The 17,254-nt window shown below is 42.1% G+C and overlaps 1 protein-coding gene across 3 annotated transcripts in view; it reads right to left on the bottom strand.

Moving 5' to 3' along the window:
• Positions 1-17,254, bottom strand: part of pnt (ETS transcription factor pointed) — a 145,291-nt gene that overhangs the window by 113,081 nt on the left and 14,956 nt on the right. For all 3 annotated transcript variants that reach the window (XM_033332764.2, XM_033332769.2, XM_033332766.2), the window contains one exon: positions 16,249-16,456. In XM_033332764.2, the coding sequence (XP_033188655.2) occupies positions 16,249-16,456 (208 nt within the window). The remainder of the gene's footprint in view (positions 1-16,248; positions 16,457-17,254) is intronic.

Below are 17,254 nucleotides of genomic sequence, written 5' to 3' on the forward strand. Positions count from 1 at the left end.
TATTGAAAAAAGATCTGATAATATATATATGTTTCCTTTATTAGCAATGCCAAAATTTATTTCACACTCCAACCTCTCGATTTCGTCGTCGATCCAGAATACCAACGCGTATGTTTTCCATCATTTACAAAATTGAATTTCCAAATTGTTTATTTGCAACCTTATTTCAAACCTCTGATCCCCATGAGCATGCGCGGAAAAATTTTTTGACCAGATGGTACGTCGAGCACCCGATAATTTACATACCTGTACGCCCCGTAAAATTAAAAAGGATTCCCTTGGTGCAAAATACCATCACGACGTCGTCACTGACCTATAATATTCCGGGCCATATATACCAACAGCCCTACGAATAATTCACAAATTAGTTGCCGATGAAAGGAAAGAAAATTCGATGTTGAAGTTTCGTCGGTTCATTTTTCTTCGCGTGGATCAACAGGTTTGGATCTGGTGCGATATCTCGCCGATGGATCGACGGAATCTCGAACCGGGATCTTTCTATTTGCATCGTTAATACCTCTGTCGAGGATAAATCATTTTTCTTCGACAGAATGCCGCGGAGACCGCGAGTTACGCCGAGCTGTAATGTAACACCTGGCCAGCGGTTTAAGATACGAATCAGCTGTACGCAGGCCCTATAAACGAGCAGTTAACGTCGAATGCGGTTGTTGCCGCGTAACGACCACGGCACGCTAACTGTCCGTCGTTCCTCTAATTTATTTGCCAGTAAGGACACGGAGTAACAAGTCGGTTCTCCGAGAGTCAACGCACTTTTTCAAGTCAAATTCGAATTTCCGATATTACAATTTTCGATATTTCTTGATTAACGCGAACTCGAGCCCTTGAGATGTTAACACTCGTTCTTTTATTGAAACATGAATTTTTCTCATTGAGAATTTCATTACAAAAAAAACTTCCAATTCGAATTCCCTTTCGAGAGAAATTTCCATTAAAATTCTTTTCAGTTCGAATAATTTCTTTTCTTCTCATCAGTGGTAATGAACTTTATGAATATTTCAAGATATTTAGCAAAAGTTGCATCGTATAGAGATAAATCTGAATGTTTTCCTTTCTGGGAAAAGGACTGCAGGGTGTCCATTATCCTCGGCTCGATCGAGGATGATATATTCCCGAGATCGAGAGATAAATACAGGAAACCTAATGGATTATGAAATACCATAAACTCCGATCGAGCGTTTCTTTCACCATTTCCTTCCTCCGCGTACGCGTCATTAACGTGCATTAGCGTGTTCCAAAATTTCGCAACGGCCCCGAAAGAAACCCGCAATAAAGAAGAGTATACAGATCTTCGCGAACGATCAATAACGCTCCATGAGAAATTAGTTCTAACGTTGACGAGGTGACGCAACTTGTAGCAACCGCTGTACACTCCCGTGTGCTCTGAACTTCTCAGGAGTTCGCTCGAAGGAGAAGGGATCGCGGATGAAACGACCGGCGCTGGGTATAGCGAGAGCGGAAAAAGCGCTAGATGTTTATGCAAGAAGAAAGAGATCATCGGCGAGAGAAGGAGCAAAATAACTTGGATCGAAAAGTAACAGTACAAGGCAGAAGCTTTTTAAGCCGACGAAAGGGGGGAAGATAGCAATTCCAGATATCCAGAAGAAACGTCAAATTAATTAACCGGAGGAAACTTCGATATCCAGTGGATAAACTTCTCGACGATAACCGATGCTCGTTCGCTTCAGCTTGAAAAAGCCACGCTCGTTAGTCATATACACACGTCCGACAAATGAGCTTCTGACCACCTTTCAGCCTGCATCGCAATTAACGAAAACAAAAAGTCGTGCGCACATAGAAACGAGTTGAAAAGAGGCAGGAAGGGTTAGAGGGCCTGAAGGCGAAAGATCGCGGCGAAACTCGGCAAAAGAACCGGAGAAGTTCGGTCCAGAAGGAGCAAAGACAAAAACGAGGCTACACCGGTCACGACGACCAACGTATCAAAGGATAGCCGAGAGACAGACAGACAGAGAGAGAGAGAGAGGGGGGGGAGGGGGGAAAAAGACTGAACTGAAAACCAGCAGAAAGGAGAGAAAAATAGAGAGAATGGTGGAAGGAGAAAGGAGAGGGGAAATGAAAAAGAAGGGAGATGCAGATATTACGGCGGACCAAGAGAAAGCAGAAACGCGGACACGCATACACACACACAGACATACAAACACATACAGATAGATCACCGACAAGGGAAAGGGAAGGAGAAGCCGAAGGAGCCGGAGGATGGGGTAAAACGGACCCACCGTGAGCCACGTTCCCACGATCTCATGAATGAACTCGCGTGGCTACTCGCCACGTGGTGGGGAGGCTACTCTCCTTCCTTACCCCTGCCCCCACTTCGTCCCTCGTCGACAGGCAACATCGTCCACGGTATCTCGGCTGTCCTCTCCGTGGTTCTCTTTCTACAGGAGGCAAAACCGAGACCTGGACACAACGTGGTAGGGGTAACATCTTCGTGGATCTACGGCCGGGGGTAAGGAACTCGGGGTCATCCTCGAGAAAGGATACGACACGTCGTTCGTTCGAGGAAATTCGAGCAAATTTCTTAATCTTCTACAAATGGATATTTCTGCCGTCCCATTGGCAAGTGAATTATGGATGATCACCATTTGAAATTGTAATAGAACGAATAGGAACTGACAATCGTTCGAAATAGCTCAAATTATTTATAAACAGATGTTTCTTTGCTCGCGAGCGAAAGAATTACGGTTGATTACCGCTTCTGAGCGTAATAGAAGAAATAGGAAACGATAACACGATTACAAGCAAGGTGCTTGATAACGATGCAATATAATAATAAAAATAAATAATCCTTATGGCGACGAGTCACAGACGTGACAGGGATTACTGTTCCGATTCGATAAAAGAAGATAGTGTTCATACTTCGATATCGTGTCGTCTAATACAATGTTGCAACAGCTAACGCACGCTCAGGTGATTACTAAAGCAAATATAAAGCGTTTGACCGTGTAAACGAGAATGTTTGGAACACCCGAAAGCAAGGATGTCGTACAGAAGACTAACAATCGTAACGGTACCTTTTTTACAAGAAAAAGAAAGGATCGTAAGCGTTGAAATATTGGGCAATAGGTTATGTCAGACACGAATACGGCGATGATTTCAGCGGCGACTTTTTTCGAGTCACTTCCGGCGAGACGATTCATTGACGGAGATTTAAATATCTATGAAAATCCGCAGAAATTACGAACGAACTTCGAAAGTAGCTTTCACTATGTAATAGAACACAGGACGCTGTTTAAACCGGAAAAGGTTCATGTTTATATCGCAAGCAAATCGGCAGAATACTTAGAAGGAAAGCAGAGTACAATAGCTCTATCGTTGAGATCGTATGGAAAAAATAGAACGATGCATGCGATCCTGGATGCGAGTGCATCGATCGATGCATTTACTTGATGCTTTAATTTAGGTGTTCCCTTTACTGTGTTGACCACTACAACCGCTGACGCAATTTATATTAAACGGCGATGCGTCGGGACGGTTGGACGTTGCGCAAGAAACGGAGCAGGTTTCGCGGTAATTGCGCTTTGCAATTGTAAAAAGAGGCGACCACGCGGTAGGGGTAAAGTAATTCCGAGCGATTGGGCCTGACAGCGGCGCCGTATTGAAATTTCCAAGAAATTGCATGCTTTTTACAGTGGACACTTTTACAGTCCCAATAACAAATTCAAGGAAAATAGTCTACTCCCACTGTAGACCATACAATTTCCTGTTAATTAACCCTCCGTGAGCAAACATAATACGAGTACAAGCTAAGTTCCTTTATATCCGATTACATATCGATTTTTATGCACTTATGAGAAATTTCAATACGCAATAGTGCACGGATTATACGTAATATCGAAAAATATTTTCAACTCGGAAAGGGGGAAATAGATCTTTAATTATTTTCTATTTATTTGACACTCGTAAAAATGTAAACTTGTATGAAAATTCATAATCTATTTTTCGCTGTCTGCGGCATAATTTTAATTCAAGAATAAAAATGGCAAGTCGGTCGGATTGGAAATTTTAATTCGAGCAGAACGAAACGTTAATTCGAATCGGGTTGTGCGAAACGTTTTTAACGACATCCGTAACATAATACCAGCCAGAGAAACGCATTAACTTAGCGCGTATCAATCTGAAAATCAGAAATCAAGGCTCGATACCGGGGCGAATTAAACCGTTACGGGCTACTAATTGCCGGACCGGGTTTCGTGGCCGTCCACGGAGATAAACTGGCTTGTCGAATCACGTGAGAAAACACGAGAACGAGAAGCCGCTTCGTTTATTAGTTCCTGGTCCACCCTCCGCGGCCTGGCTCTCCGGTTGCCTCCTCGTGAATGAAGCTGAGTCGCGTGGCGCCTCGTGACGTCACAACCTGTTGCTACCTGTTTCTCTCCTTCCTCCTTTATTCCCTTCGTGTATACCTTCCTATCTGCTCCTTATCGACCGCATCTCCCCTCTACCAAGCCACCAAGGCCTGCCTCTTTCTCTCTCGGTTCGTAACTCTTACGTGTTTCGGATTACGGTCATCTCGAAAGACTTTAGGCCTTTAGGAAAGTTTAGTATAACTTGTATCTGAATTAGATTGGAAACAATTTGGTCCACGTATTGAGAATAAGGTGCTAGTTTTCGGAGATTGTAAACGAATATCCGAAGTTAAGTTGAAAATCTTGTTGGATATAGTTTATAGAGTTGTAATCCTTTCGTAAAACTTTTTGACTCAATTCGACGCTCTCCATCATAGAAATTTGTTGAAATAGAAAATTTCGTTACGAGAAGAACACGGCAACTATCTTCCCCTTTTACATTTTATACGAGTTAGAAGGAATGAAAGAGTGATTTACATATTGTCAGTATCGCTAGAAACAGTGCTACTGTAATGCAACTTTATAGAGCTCTGTTGAATTACGTGTATGTAAATGCTAACAACTCGCTAGTAGCTCGCCAAAGTAACGCAACCTCGAGGATTCCCCGGATTCCGGGCCCAGGAAGATTCCTGTTTTACCCATAGCGGGTTACGTGAACGACAACGACGCCGCCTATGTGGAAGACCTCGAAGTCCCTCTACACGGATCAGGTTAAAAAGCACCGATAGAGGTAGCCACTTTCCGGTTTCGATCGGTGACCTCGACGACACGGTGCAAAATCATTCACACGGATCGGGGGAGCGACAAGCGTATGCATTTTTCACGAGGCTAAACTATCTTTAAATCCCGCTCAATAAGGTGTCGGGCAGTGAGAGAAAGGTTCGTTTCTATCGAACGCCTCCGACCAATGCCCCCGGCAACGTCTATTTAAGGCGAACAGAAACACCGATCGAACCGGTATAATCGAACGAATCGTTAACTCACTCGCTAACGCGCCGCGTGTACTTTTATCAAAGGTATTTACGATTTATCAGGAACGAAATTGATTATTCTGCGAATCGATGGTAACACGTTCGCGATTACGTAATCTGAAAGAATAGTAGTCTTCTTCGTTTTTATAAATTATTAACGATCCTTTATAAACGATCCACGCTGGGACAAAAAATATCAGGGACAAAAATGGAAGTGGATTTAAACGACGAAGAACGAATCGGAGGGAGAAATTCGCGGCAGAAAAACAGAACGACACTTGAAGAATATATATCCCTCGTCTAAAAATAGACCATCGATGCATCGCATTCTCAGTTCGGAGAATGAGCAGCGGTATAAATCATTGAAACAACAAGCTGTCAGTCACCGATAACCGATTCCAGAGATCGATTCACGACGTTTAACCGAGGCAAGGTAAATTTCTCAATGAATTTACCAAAAATAATCAGCGTTCGCTATCGAGAACAGAGGTGTTAATGAAAGAGGTACTGAAAGGTCCTCGCCAATTCTATTAACGTAATACAAGACGAAGATCTATCGCTTTCGTTACTTTTTATCTATTATTCGTTTCCTTCGACGAGAAAAGCATACATACAAACTGAATAACGAATTCACGAATTCAAACTGAGTTTATTAAATACGACCGACGGAAGAATGATAAAATCTATATCATTCCAATTCCCCTTGTTCTACCTCTCTAACAACAAGAGAAACGTACAATTTCAACTAACCAACTTATCGATGAATCTGTTAACAATGAACGTCCATCATTATCAAACAAACAAGTATCAATGAACGGACACAGGACCGCCTCGACAAATTTCCTTGGCCTAACCCATACTAATAACCTACCATTCTACTCCTACTATTCTTGTCATTCAACAAGAAAAATATATATACATAAGACTGAACGACAACTCGTCTCTATGCACAAGCTTCTGAAGAAGGTCCGTTCTTCAGAGTCCTCGAGAAGCGTTTCAAGCGAGCGCAGGGCAATTTGGAAATCTTGAAATTCCCTCTTCACGAGCGCAGCATCTGTCCACGGGCAAACGAGAGGCCCAGATGAGGGAAAGAACGACGAGGAGAAAAAGAGAAAAAGAAAGAGAGAGAGGGAGGGAGGGAGAGAAGAGTTTGTTTGAAACTGTAAATCGTCGTCTCCCGGGATCGAGGACGTGAGAACTGTATCTGCGTCTGGTCTCCGGTAGGTAAGCAAACCGGGCCGAACGAGAGACAGGGACGAGAAGTTGAAGAGGAGAGGAGAGAAAGGGGAGACTCGACCGCACGCACAGCTGCGGTTACGCATTTCGCGCAATGCTTCTTCGCTGTACTCTCTGCAGAACCTCGGGAGAACGGCCCACGCCAACAATCGATTCCCTTCGATGACAAACGAACGTTTCTTTTCAGAAACGACCGTCGAGAGATAGCACTTGTAACCCGTAGCTATAGCTTGAGATGTACGAAAAGGAAGAACAGATAGGACAGGGAAAAGGGACATTGTAACCTATTCACTTGAAACGTCAATCTTTAGGTATAATAACTTCTTTGTTCAGGGGTCTCCTATTGTTTTCCGTGTGGTTTCATTTCTGTTAACAACGGATTGTATCATATTGATATGAATGAGATTAACTTGTCTTTAGTCATTTTTTGTTACATCACCATAGAACGTACGAATTAAGGGCACGAGCTAATTAGTTAAAAATTTCGAAGGATAGCCTACAGGATTTTAATTCGTGCTTCAATTGCCTGACCACGTAGCTACATCATCGCTTTGATGCTTCTATGATGTCGAAATTGGCTGCTACCCGTTCCGCCAAAAGGGTCAGCTCCATTTACAATACCCTTTCTCCTGTTTTATCATGCTACCGATGTAATTACATTTTACGTACCATTATAATCGTTTTATCGTTAACAACGGCATAAAAAAAGAATCTGACAAGAGTTGCATGAAGGTAGAGGATTTAATTATAATGGAAAGGGTTAAAAATAATCGATTGATCGAACAAGCTCGTACGAAGGAGTAACAGGTAGACGCAAGTAGAATGCAAGCGGTGGATAATATACAAAAAAGGCGAGCGACACTGAAGCGTGGGACCGGTCAGCGTGGTCCCATAAGTTCACGTTTCCCTTTCATGATCCTTTCGAGCGTGCACCCTCGTCCAATCGCTCTTCCCCACGATCACGCACATTCTCATGCACTCGTCAGGCTTCGACCGCATTTTTTCTTTTTTTTCTTTTTCCTTTCAACGTTTTCCCTCCTGTTCTCTCCGTGTCGAATACTCCAACGATCCGATCTCTAATTTTTACCGACAGCCTCGTGGGGAAGCCTTTGACTTTGCGACGATCCCCCGCCAAAATGGAAAACACGAACAACGATACACGGATACAGTGAATTTCTCGGTTTCTCGATTGCTCGAAAACTTCGTCGTCTGTTTCGCGTCAGCGTCAAGAATCGACAAGAAAACAATTCGCAAAGACCAACCACTTCCCCCTGTGGCAAACAAAGTCTTCCAAGACTGCAAGATACACTATGCAGACGACGACGATTCCGCGAATTGCATTTCGAAAACCAAGATATCCTTTCCCACGTGTACGCGTGGAAAAAGCATCGTGTACTGTGGAAAGTACGTGCATTCACAAACGAATATAGAAAATGGGAAAGAATAAAACGAAGGAAGCTGAGCGACGTGAAGAAAGATGAGGGCCGGTACATACCGCCTTTTTCTGCAATGGAATTTTCCGATCTATTGAGCAGCCACATAATTGACTTTTCGATATACTTTTTTCAAATAATGAATCAACAAGTTCAAAAACATATATTTATACTTGAGCATATCTGTTACTGAACAATCCTAGAACAGATCCAGCAGCAAAATGCCAATGACAGACAAGAACGATACAATTAAGAATCCAGAGACTTAACGGCGATTGTCAAAAACGCTACTAGCTTCAACACTTCTCAAACAACCTAGTAAATCCTCCATTGGAAAATAATATTGGAAAATAATATTAAATCTTTAAACTATTCGGAAAGTGACTTCTTCCTTCCTTCTATTTCACGAGACTCGTCTTTTCCTCTCCCAAGAAATCCAACGACATTGTCTCTCGTCGATATACACCACCGATATCGCGCTCGTAGAGAAAAAAGCATGTGTCTACCGTATAAAAGAAAATGTAAAGGATCTGATTCGAAAGTCGTCGCGTTCGAGGATGCCTGGTAAAAACTTCAACTCGCGCGCTCGTATCTTTCTGTCCCGCCACTTTTAAATAACGCTACTGTACCCTGGCCTACGTGACTAGACTCTCTCCTGTCTGCTTGTGTGCTTGTACACCGATGAATCTTATCAATCACTCGTCGTACAAGGCAGACGAATATTTTTTACCCCTCCCCTTAAATGCTAAATGGCGTTCTTCTGCGACAGGGACACGCGCCATCGCGCAGCCTGTCACCTGACGCAGTTTATAGTGAAATTTTAATCGAAACAGCCCAAGAAATACCTATGGACTGTTAAGTCGACGCCTACATTGTCCGTTTTGCAATGTTTCACGAAGGTGCCTAGAGACTTACAAGTTTCGTAGAAGAGATATTCTACGAGTTAACGATGAACCTCCTGCTGTAGGTACAGATAGGACTGCTAGATTAGATTTGTGGCCGAGATTGTTTTATCTTTTTGCCTATGTACCGCGTACGGAATAGCGATGTTTCTAACGGAAAGATACTTGTCCCTGAATTGCCAAATTTTGTGACAAAGAGGCGCTTTCTGCCTGGACGTCTTGGTGACAGAGGTAGGAAATGGAGAAAATAGTGAAACGCTCGTCTTTCTTAGTGGAAAAGAGTGCGAATTTTATTCCGAGTACGACTATAAATAATCGAATAAATACATAACTGATACCTTCCGATGGAATATAACGCAAATTCTATTCTAGATTTGACTCTAAATGGTAGAATAATTTATCGCTTTAGTGGTAAAAAGCGTAAATTCTATTTTAGATACGCTTGTAAATGGTAGAATAATTTATTTTAGCTATTAAGGTTAACGTCACGGAAGAGCTAAAATTGTAGCTGTTGACCCTAAATCAATTATGTATAGATTTCCCATTTATATTTGGATTTGTTACATTATTTACCATTTCAACTTTCCAATCACCGATCGTTATTTTTCATCCCAATTTATCTAACACGTGAAGCAAATTGAAACCGCATGAAGAAACGTAACAAATTATTTACCAGACTCGATAGCACTAAATTCTTGATCGACCAATTGCACCATCGAATAATCGCACCTCGAATCGTCCACAGGAAACAACGAAAGATTTCACCATTGATTTGAGAAAGGGTCAATCTACGTTACAAAAAGTTGTCCAAGATTTTCAAAAGCGGGGGAGTTGTCGATCGCGGTATCCAATTTGTCATTCCAAGAAGCGATTCTGGGTAGTGAGTGATGGCTGCGTATATATATATATATACATATATATGTATATATATATGTATATATAAATATATACACACATATATAAATACACACACACGCACATATATATATATCCAATTTATTCCGCAGCCAGGTAGCGAGCACCGGATGAGCATGGCTCGACGTCTTACGTGCCCTGTGTGCTACGAAGGGCCTTCTACGACGAAGAAAGAGAGCCAACCACGCTCACTTTCCTCCACGATCATGTGTTACGGTACCGAAGGACAGACCTGTGCCAAGTCTTTCTGCTGCCAACGTATTTTCGCAGAGTTTGCTCGCATCTTTTCACGCAATCCATCGAGTTCCACTCACGAAGATCCCTAGATCAATACCACGAATACTTTGTTGCAGATTCGTATATAGAACATCCGGTTGCTTTTGACCAAGGATACGACTCGAACGAGTTCTGCATCGCACGTGGTGCCGCCGATGCAAGAGAAAACCTTCGCTTGCTTTTCCTTTGACACGTGACAGATCTTTACAGCCCATCTCGAGAGAACCGACGAGCTTTCAAGGGCAGCATAAACGGTGTGTTACCTTTATCCGAAACGAGCTTAGGACGAGAGTGGTACAAGTTTATGAGGATTGAGAAGTACCCTTTGTAGGAATTGTATTTTTCCGTTGATCGCAGTTAACGAAGATCGTCCATCGAAATACTCGAAATAGCATAGCAGGGTTAATTTCCACGCAATTTCCATCTACCTTAGCAACTGTACCTCGAATCTAACTTCACCCGACAATGATTACAATCTCGTTCTAGATATATTTCGCTGTTCGGATTATCTTAACGAAACCACAAAAACATTCTCAAGAACACCTGCCTTAGTCGCAAATCTTTATCTCTTTATCTTTTCTATCACCAAACACGAAATCCAGATTAGCGCGATTAGCCGGAGCAATTACCGCTGCGGGTCAGGTTTTGCTCTCAAGAGTAGAGCTGAACCGGACGATTAATTAACTCGAAAGCCGCTGTGCGTCGCGATTGCGATAATTAGAGGAACGAGAGGTGGCCGTCGTGCTCGTGTACGCAATTTTCTTATTACCGTAGTGTCGGTTTTCCAGTCTGGCAAGACTGAACGGGAAGGAAACACGGAAAGAAACAAAATTTCCACGCGTTTGTACGCGTCAATGTCGCCGTGGACAATGGCTATTTGCATAAAACATTCCGGCCGGCAACTGTCATCAGATGTCCTATCAGGTGGCAACGGGGTGAGAAAGGAGATCCGGTAACAATGGCGAACAGAGCGGTTGTTACGACTAAGTCCGAGAAAACTTGCATTATTCAATGGCCTCCTGCGGCCGTCAGGAAAATGTAAACGTCTCCTCGTTCCAACTACGCTCGAATAAAATAATTCCTTTCCCCATCGCAGGAAGGAACCGATCTTTTATTTAATCTTCGGGGACTAAAGACTATACGTTTGTCTCTTTTTGGAAGAAACCCGATATATACAGAGTCAGCCATGAAAGTTTAGTTACGTACGTCCAACTGAAGTCGCATTCTCTGTTAGAGAATCTACGTTTACGTTTGCGTATTAACACGAAACCAATTTGCTTAGTATATTAACGTATTTCCGAGAGGAATGGGAAAAATGTAGATATTTACTCGAGGAAAGTGTCGAAATGAAATTACGTCAGAAATTAGAGAATCTTTAATTTTATCCATACCACTAGATCGCGTTATTTCCTTTAAATATATGTGTGCAAGTTCGGTTAACAGGTCTTTTTCTAAATTTAAGTAGTAGGTACGTAGACTTTGTATCTTAAGCTTACAAATTACACAAATCTATTTATATAGAACTAATTCGAGGCACGTTTCTAACACGGTGGTTTTCATCGAGTTCCTGCAAATATTAAGAAACAGATAAAAACTAGCGTTAATCAGTAACTAGTTACGTGAGTGAGGCTGGCCTTCGCGAGCTGCAATTCGTTTTGGAATTCTAAATTTTCCACCAGCCTTGACAGACCAGCGTATCAGCGTTTCGACGGTTTCCATGGGAAAAACGCTACGTCGACGTGTAACTAAAGTAACGTCAACGCTGACGAAGGTTGAATGACTCGTAACGAAACCGTTAATTACTACAACCGCGATGCGTTCGTTACATTCACGTTTGGTGAAACGTTTCTGTTTTACCGATCCTAGTACTTGCTATAACATTTGATAGACGAGACAAATCTCTGCCTAGGTCTTTTAGTTCTTCTCGTCAAAAATATATTCTTCCCAATAGAAAAATCGATTCTTTCTTTAAAAATCCAGCATTTCTTTCATTTTTTAGTGAAAAATCCACTTTCGCTTTCTCTGAGTTTCGACGAATTCGATTCTATCTCGATCGAACTCAGTTCTATTGAAACAAGCGAATCTCTTTCGCCGATGTTTCCCCGATCCTCTGGTTTTTCATCGAAGAAAATCGCATTGGCGGAAAGCAAAGCGCGGTGGAATGGAATCACCGTGTTAAAACATTTCCAAGTGATGATTCATGATGATCACGCGAGAACTGGAAAACCGTGGAATCAGTGAAAAATTGTGATCGTGTGCGTAACGAGCGCGAACGTAGAGGAGTAGATAAGTGGGTGGACGACGATCCAGCAGCGGGCCAGAGTGCGTGCGTACACGCGCACGTACACACGCCAGTAAAGGAGAATGGAAGGCGGGGGCGTTCAGTGGGGGGGCCTTAATGAGGATGCTGCTGATTATCCAATTCGTAAATTCTCGCTACATTTTGATCGTGCTCGCCGAGCCGCGAGTAACAAGAATTATTCCATGCTCCGTGCCAACCGATTTCCTCCGACGACGTTCCATCAATTTTTCGTGATTTCCACGTGCCTCGTTTATCTTCACCTACTCGACTGTTTTTTAAAAAATCCCGATTGAAATTACAATTACCACTGAACGTGGATAAACACGACAGAATTAAATTTGGTTTTATTCGTTTTCGATTTGAAGCTATTTATGAACAATATATTTGTACGAACGATGTACATATTTGCCATAATGAAATGAATTTCTTAGAGATTCTGTGGCTGTGGAGTATGAGAAGTTCGATCGATGAATCGTTGAATGTTTCTTTCCTCAGCTGACAAGGTTGATCGATATTTTGGTCGGTTCCTTAAAGGAAAGGGAATGTGTACATAGCGCATATTAACCACTTTGCCGACAGCATTGACGCAATTGCATCGTCGAAGTATTCATTGTCAAGGACGAGTCGAGCTTCTTCCTTTGGTCGCAGACGTTGCATTAAAACAGTACAGATTGTATAATAGAAATATTGGGAACGAGGGCTCGTAACGGGACGGAATTTCGCAAGAGAATACTCCACGGTGGCCTTTGCTCACCTCTAGACACCGATCGAAACGGTTGATAACAACTGGACAGATAACAGATGGACAGAATCGCCGTTTAATATTCAACTATTCCGACAGTGTGTCCTCCGAGCGAACATATCGCATCTGTTAAGGCACTACACTTTCTGCGATTTACTCGTCAATCAACCCTTCGAACCAACGATATTTCGATATATGTACTCCGTATTTCTCGCCTCTATGGGTCACCATATAGAGACTAACCAACCTGTCGTTCGTGGAATTCGTTTTTGTTCGTCACGAGACTCGCGCCGCGTGCGTCGAGCAAATTGTATGCAAATCGACTGGCGATATTTTTAGACTATTATATGCGCTCTTGATCAATTGTCCTGTACCTTTCGAATACAGATACGCAGTTTAATACTCAAAAGCCTCTTCCAAGAATTTTCGTACGAGCACACGCTTCGACCAACGTTATCCGTTTTCTTTTTCATTTCTTTCCCTTTTCTTCGCAGAATATTTCATCTCTTTTTTTCGTGGAAAAAAAGTGCCACGAAAGATACTCTCCTCTCTTTCTCCCTAAGATCGGTCACCCTCTCATTTTTTTTTCTCGCCGCACCGTTTTAAATTTTAAAATAGCGCAACACGCAACGTCGTGCGAGCCGGTCTGCGCGATCTAATCGGACAAGTTATACACGAGTAAGTGCTTATGCAGCTACCGCTCATATTATGCAAGCATCACTCGATGTAAGTGCACCTTTTAGTGTCACAATCCAACAGTTAACAGGACACTACAACCACGCCGTTGGATCGATCGTGTTTCAACAGAGACACAGGTCTGGAATAGCTGATTCCAGAATTCTTTCGACTACCCACATAAACCCTTCCATCTTCGGCCCTCGAGGTGGTAAACAAAATTCCAAGCCATTTTTACATCCTCCCGTAAAACACGAGCGAACCGAGCAAGGATTTTCCGCTGACTCCGCGCGATTCCGATCGACTGCCTGATACTTGAGAAAATAGAATATCCAAATGAATAAAAGAAACTTTATACGTGTGCTCTGCAATCTTTGGAAAATACTATCAATAACATTGTATTCGCGTTCAAAACGACTCAATTCAAGACTTTTGTTGAATTTCATCGATATAGCGTTTGCAACGTGTTCCATAATCAATTGGAAGGCTTAGCGGAAAAGTAAAGCATTTAGAATCATATCATCATATCAAAAACGAGAGAAACAGAAAATTCGTATTTATGTAGAATATATTGTTTTCGATCTCCAAGTGTATGTGAGTGTTCTAACGTTCTAGACCACACGCTCTTCTATTAAAAATCAACTTATACTATCTATAGTTTCCTCAAATTACAGATTCATTCAGTTTATACTATTTTTCCTTTGAGTTTCAGTGTTATTCTACGTGCGATCTAATAGAAAAAAAACTAGTTAGCAACCTAGCGAATGAAGACGTGAAAGAAGCAAACAAACTTTCTCAAAATAAAGTACAGCTAATCCCACGCAAAAGGGAAAGGGGAAAATTAGCGATTATGATTACAATTACGTTATTCCCCTGTCCGGAAACCTGTTACGCGTTCGTGGCACATATAACCGCGTGCATTAACTATAAAGATGCCCGATGAATATGCCTGCGAGACTGCGGGAAATTCAACGTTCCCCCACAGGCTACTGAAACGCGCGGTGAATTAACGTCACACAAGGGAGCCTCGAAACGTTCCCTCCCTCTCTTCTCTCCTCCACCGCTCACAATAGGTATCTTGTGGCGCGTTAAAACTACAATGGCCGCGTACATGGCTAATTGAAACATTTGCCTGGACGATTACTAGACCGGCCGGGTAAACACACGCGTGAGCGTGTCATTTTCTCACGCCAACACCCGATACCCCGGGACAAATTGCATAGTTACATAGTATATATCGCGATCGTTCGATCGCTTCGTGTATATAAAACGTGAATAATCGTTCGACCTAGGAGTGAGCTCTTCTACGAAGAAAAAATTATACGTTCGTCAACCCTTTCGCTGATAATATTTCTGCTTCTCAGAGGTCGAATTGATCGACTCTAGATTTTTGTCAATTTTTCAATTTCATCGTGAATTTCAGCATAAATTGACGATTAACGTTTGATCGTGCGAATACGAAGCATTTACTTTCGTAAGTTTGTTTACGCGAAGAGAGAATAATAACAGTAAATTCTGTGATAAATTAAAAAAAAGCAAAAGAAAAATGGTATTTGTCGCTCTTTCTCTGCTTTTCGATTTATCGAGATGATCAACGTGGTTCTTAAACCATCTCAATTTGCCACTTTCCGATCAGCTTTCGTAAATCTCTAAAGTTTATTTCAATTCCATATTTTATTCGGTGAAATTATATAAAAGTAGAACTAATATTTGTAACACGTTGAATAAAGCGCAGCGAAAGGGTTAAAGCGAGAAACGGAACTGGAAATCACGGGCCCGTTAATGAATCAATACGATATTGGAGACAAATAAAGCGCGAATCGAACACAAAGGCGATGGAAATATGCGATTAACACCCTTGATTAACTCGCGGCCTGTGCTTCTTATAGATCCGCTATCATTAGCAGGAAAAATCTCCGCGATACTTGTTACGTAGTTTAAAAAGGGTCCCTCTATCGTGTATCCCCTCGCAAAGAGAAATAACATAGACTTTATCTACCCACGTAGAGTATAAAGAAGCTTCTACTAAATACCAAGAAATATTTTTCAAGTTACCGATCTATGCACCAACATTCTATGGTTATCATCGAAGAACATGTTCCATTAGGTCAGATCCAGAAGATCGTCGATTAAAAATGACTAATTACAAACCTTTTCGTTACGCTATCTGTTATTGAAATTGAAAGTATTTTTGTCAAAAGTAACTAAAGCTCTTCTATCACGTTAATTTCCCAAATATAGATCTGAATCGATCCGCAAGGACAGTTAACCCGGAGCATCGACGAGGTTTAACAAGCAAGAACTCTCATTGATGCTCGACGAACCTACGATCGTCCAACGGGCCAGGTGATCTCCAGGTACCGTAAGCGTTTCAAACACAGGGAAAAGTCGAATGGAAAAGAAAAACTCACCTAAGGAGCTCTCCGGATCGGACAGGTCGGAGAGAGAGGGCACTTTCCGCATCGAGGTGAACCTGCCGGAGAGGGCAGGCACCAGGCCCTCTTCCTCGGCGTCAGAGGCCAGCTCTTGTTTCATCAACTTTGCCATAACCGTCAACATGCCGCCACCGTCGCTAATGCTGCCGCCTCCCAGATAGCTGCCCACGCCTCTGGCATCGCGCTGAAAGGAGAAGAAAGCAGACTTTCTTTTTAATTCGATCTATTGACAGAATGATACATTGTTGCTCCATGTTTGTTAATATCGATCGTGAACGAGAATCAGATTCGTTAAAAAAAAAGCAAAAAGAATAAATTAATAACGTTCACACTACCATTATTCTTAACATAAGAGAGCGATGTTAGACAATGTTACGAATAGTCTAGTTTCACAATTACGACAGACTAGACATTGCTGTTGGCTTATTTAAATTAAAGACGGTCAGTGTTTAGCTATAATTACAGTGTATACGTATATGTTAATGTAATCAGATGTGTATATAGCGTGTACATTTCAGATGATGCATTGGTTAAAGCGACAGTTGTCGGAACATGACATTCATTCTAACTATTATCTCACGCGTAGCTAATGGACGAATCTTACTTAAAGATCATTGCCTACTGTATGTTCCGTAAGCGACAAATCCACGTAACTCTCACTATCTCCGTACTATGATACTATTATGGTATGACGTACAGATTCGTATCTTCTTGGTACAGTTATCGAAACAAGCCCGAGGAGATTCTAGTATGAAAGAACCAAGCCAAAACAAGGATCTGTGAAACATTAAAGAACGAGAAGTAAAACAGCAGAGACAGAGAAGAGAAGAAACTCGATGAAGAGAGCGATAAGAATCAATGATCGTCGAGGGATGGTGGGTGAAGGAGAGAGAAAGAAGGTCGGGATTGTAGGAAGGTAGGATGAAAGAGTCGCGAGGAGACGGCGTCTCGGTGGAGGCATGAATGGACGGTGAACCTGCTG

This window comes from Bombus vancouverensis, chromosome 5 (genome assembly GCF_051014615.1).
Source record: "Bombus vancouverensis nearcticus chromosome 5, iyBomVanc1_principal, whole genome shotgun sequence".
In the NCBI taxonomy this organism is placed as follows: Eukaryota; Metazoa; Arthropoda; class Insecta; order Hymenoptera; family Apidae; genus Bombus; species Bombus vancouverensis.